Source organism: Canis lupus, chromosome 27, assembly GCF_003254725.2.
Source record: "Canis lupus dingo isolate Sandy chromosome 27, ASM325472v2, whole genome shotgun sequence".
Classification (NCBI taxonomy): domain Eukaryota; kingdom Metazoa; phylum Chordata; class Mammalia; order Carnivora; family Canidae; genus Canis; species Canis lupus.
In genome coordinates, this window is record NC_064269.1 from 26,627,184 (window position 1) to 26,633,183 (window position 6,000).

At 35.5% G+C, this 6,000-nt stretch overlaps 1 protein-coding gene across 6 annotated transcripts in view; it reads left to right on the forward strand.

Annotated features, from left to right (window-relative positions):
• The window catches only part of SLCO1A2 (solute carrier organic anion transporter family member 1A2), a 118,210-nt gene extending 115,043 nt beyond the window's left edge, over positions 1 to 3,167 (forward strand). For all 6 annotated transcript variants that reach the window (XM_025455287.3, XM_025455294.3, XM_025455292.3 and 3 more), the window contains one exon: positions 2,247 to 3,167. In XM_025455287.3, the coding sequence (XP_025311072.1) occupies positions 2,247 to 2,466 (220 nt within the window). In that variant the 3' untranslated portion in view covers positions 2,467 to 3,167. The remainder of the gene's footprint in view (positions 1 to 2,246) is intronic.
• The last annotated feature ends 2,833 nt before the right edge of the window (positions 3,168 to 6,000 follow it).

Here is a 6,000-nt window from a genome sequence, read left to right on the forward strand (position 1 = left end):
ATAAAGTAGGGATGCCTGGGTGGCTCAGCGGTTGAGCATCTGCCTTTGGCTCAGGACATAATCCTGGGGTCTGGAATTGAGTCCAGATCAGGTCCCTTGCAGGGAACCTGCTTCTCCCTTTGCCTATGTCTCTGCCTCTCTCTCTCTGTGTCTGTTATGAATAAATAAATGAAATCTTAAAAGAAGAAGAAAGAAAGAGAAAGAAAGAAAGAAAGAAAGAAGGAAAGAAAGAAAGAAAGAAAGAAAGAAAAAGAAAGAAGAACTGTATGAGCATAGTTTTATTTTTTTTTTGTATGAGCATAGTTATAAAATGAAGGGCTAACAAACACATTTTCAGAATAAAATATATAGTGCTATTCCAATTATTTTAAATGTAAAAACGTATAAAGTAATTGTATATGTTATGAATATAAACATACGCACCTTGTAAAACTATAAAAATAAACTAGGAACAAAATCCGTAACATTCAACATAGTCTTACATCTAGAAAGGGCTAAAAGGTCATATCATAGGGGTATACAGGGAATTTCAATGTATTAGTATTTTCTTTTGAATTGGTCTCAAACAAAAATGGCAAAATTTAATCATTTTGAAGTACAAACCTTTTATTCTGTATTTTAAAAGTGTTTCATAATAAAATTTTAGAAGTAAAAAATTTAAAAAGATGCAGAAATTAATAAATGGACTATACACCATAGAGGTACAATACAAATAAAACACTATTTTTTGAAAAGATTAAAATATAATAATAATAACAATAATCTGAAAAGGCAAATAGAGAGGAGATACGAATAAATACCATTGAGAATAAACAAGGAAATGTAAATACAAATACTTAGGGATTTTAGTCACACAATTCAGAAACATTAAATAGATGGTTTTCAAGATGAGTGTATATTACCAAATTTTACTGTAAATACATAGAAAACATGAATATTTTCATAGCTATTTAAAAATGTTAATCAGTCAAAAGTTCCCATCCCTAAAGGCACCACGTCCAGATTCTTTTTTTTTTTTAAGATTTATTTATTCATGAGCAACACAGAGAGACAGAGGCAGACACCGGCAGAGGGAGAAGCAGGCTCCCCATAGGGAGCCAGATAAGGACCAATGGAGATCCCGTGATCACACCCTGAGCTGAAGGCAGATGCCCAACCACTGAGCCACCCAGGCATCCCTAAGACAAGTTTTATAAACCTTCAATGAACTGATGATTTCTACATAATACAAGTCATTCCAAGAAATGGGAAAAAAGGGGAAAATTTCTTGATTTACAAAACTAGTACAGTCTTGATATTTGCATTAGACAACTTCAGTAGAAGGAAAAAATACAGGCTGATTTTACTTATAAATATGCATGCAAAAATTCTAAATAAAAAATTAGCAAATCAAATCTAATATATAAAAACTCACTCATAGAATTTATATTAGGCATGCAAGGATGGTTCAGTATGAGAAAAATTTATCAATCTAATATACCTTATTAACACAATAAAGGGGGTAAAATCTTGAATATTCTACTATGCAGAAAAATAATTTGGTGATACTTTACTTATTCATATTTAAACTTTGAGCAAGCTCAGGATAGAAGAAGAGTTTTCTTAAAGTAATTAAGGTTATCAAAAACAAAACAAAAAAAACCCCACAGAGTAGAAATCACAATTGATGGGGATTTCTTTGAAAGCATTTTTATTAGATACTAGAAAAAACCTGCTCACTATCAGTATTATATATATATTTTTAAAGATTTTATTTATTTGAGAGCATGAGAGTGTGCATGCTTGAGCATGAGCTGGAGAGGGGCAGAGGGAGAAGCAGGCTCCCCACTGAGCAGGAAGCCAGATGTGGGATGCAATCCCACAACTCCAGAATCCTGACCTGAGCAGAAGGCAGGAAGCAGTCCCTTAACCAACTGAGGCACCCAGATGTCCCTCAGCCTTACACTTAGAGGTTCAATTCAATGTAAAAAGATTTTTAAAACCCAAAAGATTAGAAGAAAAGAAAAGAAGTGTGAGTTTTCTCAATGAAAAATTCCAAACAACATTTAACAAACATTAGAATTAATAAGTGAGTTCACTTATATAAAATTGACATGCAAAACAATTATAATTATCTGCTGTAATCTTCATGGGAATGAAATACTAAAAATTAAAGATACGCAAAACTAACGTACTCACTACACTTTATTATTTAATATATTTTAATTATTATATAGATTTAATATATTTTAACATTTTTTTGATAGATACATCTACCTTGGCTTGCCAGCAGCTCTAAGAGGAACAAGCTATATTCCAGCCTTTTTAATCCTAATTATGTTGAAGAAGCGTCTTCTACCTGGTGAAAATGCCTCTTCAGGAACTGTACTTATAGAGGCAAAGGTTACAGGAAAGGAAAACGATTGCAAAGATATGCACCAAAATTCCAAAGTTTTGAATGATGGTGAATTAAAAACTAAACTGTAATGCCTTATTATATCATGCTTCCCAGAGTTGGAGAATACACTACAACTTAATTGTTTTTAAAATCAATAGGGATACAGGGGGTAACTTTTTCTTGTTTATGAACCTCAAATTTTGGTGTTGTTTTGTTTTGTTTTTTACTCAAGATAAAGAAATGTTCATTGATGGTATTTCTGAGACATCAATGGCATTTGAGATATTCCTCAGAGGGACATTTATAACAACCTTCAAAACAGGAGATTAGAACTAGCTTTATTTTTATGTGGAAATAACAATTTCTCTTTTAAGTCATGTGAAATTAGGGTATATTTCCCACATTTCCTTTTCCAAATGATTCTAAAAATTTTCTATTATGAAAATCTATTTAATTCCATTGAATTTCTGCTTTGATATTGGGGTTATTTAGAGAATGAAATTCTTACCTGGCTTACATGAATATTTAAGTATTTTATTCAAATTTATCACTTTTATGTGAGAGAGGCCCACATTTTCTAATTCTAGGAATTGTTCTTTAACTTCTCCTATTCCTTCCAGACATGAATGTTTTAAAATAGATTACTCATTAATATGCCATCACTTTCTCTCATCTTGTTCCCAGCTTTATTACTCAAGTCATATATTTGCTCATTTTGTTCAGAACACTGAGAAACTGAGTCAGGTTATTAAAAATATGTAGCAAAGATTGTTGGATTTTTTTTTTTTTTTTAGCAATTCAAACCTGGTGACTAAACTCTCTGTGAAAAACAAGTGTTCAGTCAAAGGATGAAAGGATAATATTAGAAAAATACTAGTCCTTAAGGCTGTAGTGTCAGATATTGTCAAAGGAACATTGTCCCAAATTCAGGAGACCTTCTGAGACCAATGTTTATCCTACCTATGATGTCCAAAGTTAGAACACAAATACTAATTTTCCATAAGTCATCTTAAAGAATGATGCTTTAAAAAAGTAGCTTCTGTTATGAAACTGGGTTAATAAAATTCAAGATACACATTTAAAACTAAATCTACTAAAAAAAATAAAAAAATAAAAATAAATCTACTCATATTATTATTTTGTCATTTATGGATACAATAAAAGGATGAATGAATTTAAAAGACAAGAGACCCTATTGATGATGTGGGGTTTCTGGTTCAAGGGAGCAGAATAAGCAACCATATTTACCTAATCCTTATTTTCTCTCCTTATTCTCCATTCCACTTAAATAATAGTCAATACATAAAACATAATATATTTACATAATGGTGAGGAGATTACAAGGAGGGAGGGTGGAAAAAGTGGATGTCAATATACTATGGTTATATATGCGTAATATAAAGGGAATGTGAATTCCTCCAAGATAGAAGAGCAGAAGAGGGCATAATCTAGAATGCAGTCACAAGGAGCCTGGAATATAGGTAGGAGCCTCTGAGTTGCAAATTCAAATATCACCAAAAAAATTAGTAGCTGCACAGAAAATAAAGCAGTTAATTGAAAGACTGCCTAAAGATATTTTGAAGACTAATATGATTTCCTGAATGATTATATGTGTCATATGAGAAGAAAGCAACTCAGATGAGAAGACTGGGTAGGTCAGTCTTTAAGAGTTAAATTTTGGACTTGTGGAGTTTGAAATTTCATTTTTGGTTTTATTAAAAATAACCATGATTCAAGAAGTAAAGTGAAGTAAAGTTGAGTGTTTACAGTTGAGGGTTAGGGTCTAATGACAAGAAATTTGGAGTTGGTGGGGAGGATGTGGCAAGAATCACTTGGAAGCTAAAAGGAGGAAAAAGGACTTATTCTAATTCCAGAGACTCATGAGAAAAAGAACACAGCACCACATAAGAAGTTTTTGGGGGGAGGAGAGGAAGATGGTGGCAGAAGAGGAAACCCTTGGTTCATCTCATTCCATGAATCCAACTATCAAACATCCTAAATACTCCCCAGAAAATGGCCTGAAGACTAACAGAGCACACTCCACAGCTAAAGGGAGAGAAGAAGTCACATCAAAGAAGGAGGAAGTGCAGAGATGGGGTTTAGGGGAGAAAAAGGTCCCAGGTGCTGTGGAGAGGCAGGAGCCATGGTCATGGAAAAAGGCAAGATTGAGAGGAGTGCACAGGGGGGTGTACAAGGAGAATGTTTTCAAGAATGTTTTCTTGAAACCAGTAGGGCTTGAAGACTGAGGTTTAAAGGTCAGCAGGTTTGACTGGGATAGAGCCCTGAGGGCATTGAATTGTTCCTAGAGAGAGGGTAGGCAAATGATAACTGGGGCAGACAGTGTGGAATCAGTGACTGACAGAGCACCTGAGGCACACAATGGGGAGATTATTTGCTCTTCTCAGAGGGTGTTCCTGAGAGGCAGCATTCAAGGAGTGAACAAATCGTGCTGGCTGGCACCATTTCCCTCCTCCACCCCTCAGCATAAACACAGAACAACCTGCAGGAAATCAGCTCAGCCCAAACACTGGCTGCCTGACTTGCTTACACGAAGCTCCACTCCCTTGCACTCTGGCAGGACTGTCCTTCTCAGTCAAACTTGCCTCAGTGTAGCAGGCCCCTTACTCCCCAGAAGGTAAGCACAACCCCTGCCCACATCGTATCCCCTGACCGGAAAGTTCTGCAGGGCCTCAGTTCTGGTGGAGTTACTGTCAGTTTTTTTCTTAATAGTTTTTTTTTTTTTTAAGATTTTATTTATTTATTCATAGAGAGAAAGACAAGAGAGGCAGAGACACAGGCAGAGGGAGAAGCAAGCTCCATGCAGGGAGCCCGACGTGGGGTGGGATTTGATCCCAGGTCTCCAGAATCACACCCTGGCTGCAGGCAGTGCTAAATTGCTGTGCCACTGGGGCTGCCCTACTATCAGGTTTTATTTCACAAGCAGAACAGAATACATTTAGTTAAAATTTGCCAAATTCTAGCCAGGGACAAAAATTGTCCACAACAGATAAGGAGAGCTTCTGTAGACAACTGGCCTAAAGGATAGAGCAGCCAATACACAAGAGTAGAGCATAAGCAACACATACCTAGGACACTCCCCAAAGCATCAGGCTCTGGCACCTCATGATCTCTTCCTTAGGCCATTACTTCTAGAAGCTGGTGACTTAACTGGCTTTTTAAATGCAGAAAAGTAGACAGAGACTTAGACAATGCAAAGGTGGAGGAATTTATCTCAAATGAAAGAACAAGATAAGGCCGTGGTGAGAGATCTTTGTGAAACAGATATAAGCAACATGCCTGATGGAGAATTTAAAGCAATAATCATAAGTATACTAATTGGGTTTGAGAAAAGAAAACATCAGTAAGACCCCTACAACAGAGATAAAAGAGTTAAAAAAGAATCAGAGATGAAAAATGCAATAAATAAGATTGGAAACAGGCTTGATACAATGAACAGCAGGCTGGCAGAAATGGAGAAACAAATTAGAGACCTAGAAGGCAAAATAATGGGAAATCTGAATCTGAACAAGAGAGAGAAAGAAGTATTATGGAGCACAAGAACACACTTAGGGAACTCAGAGACTCCATCAAACATAAAAACATTCATATTATATGAGTCCCAG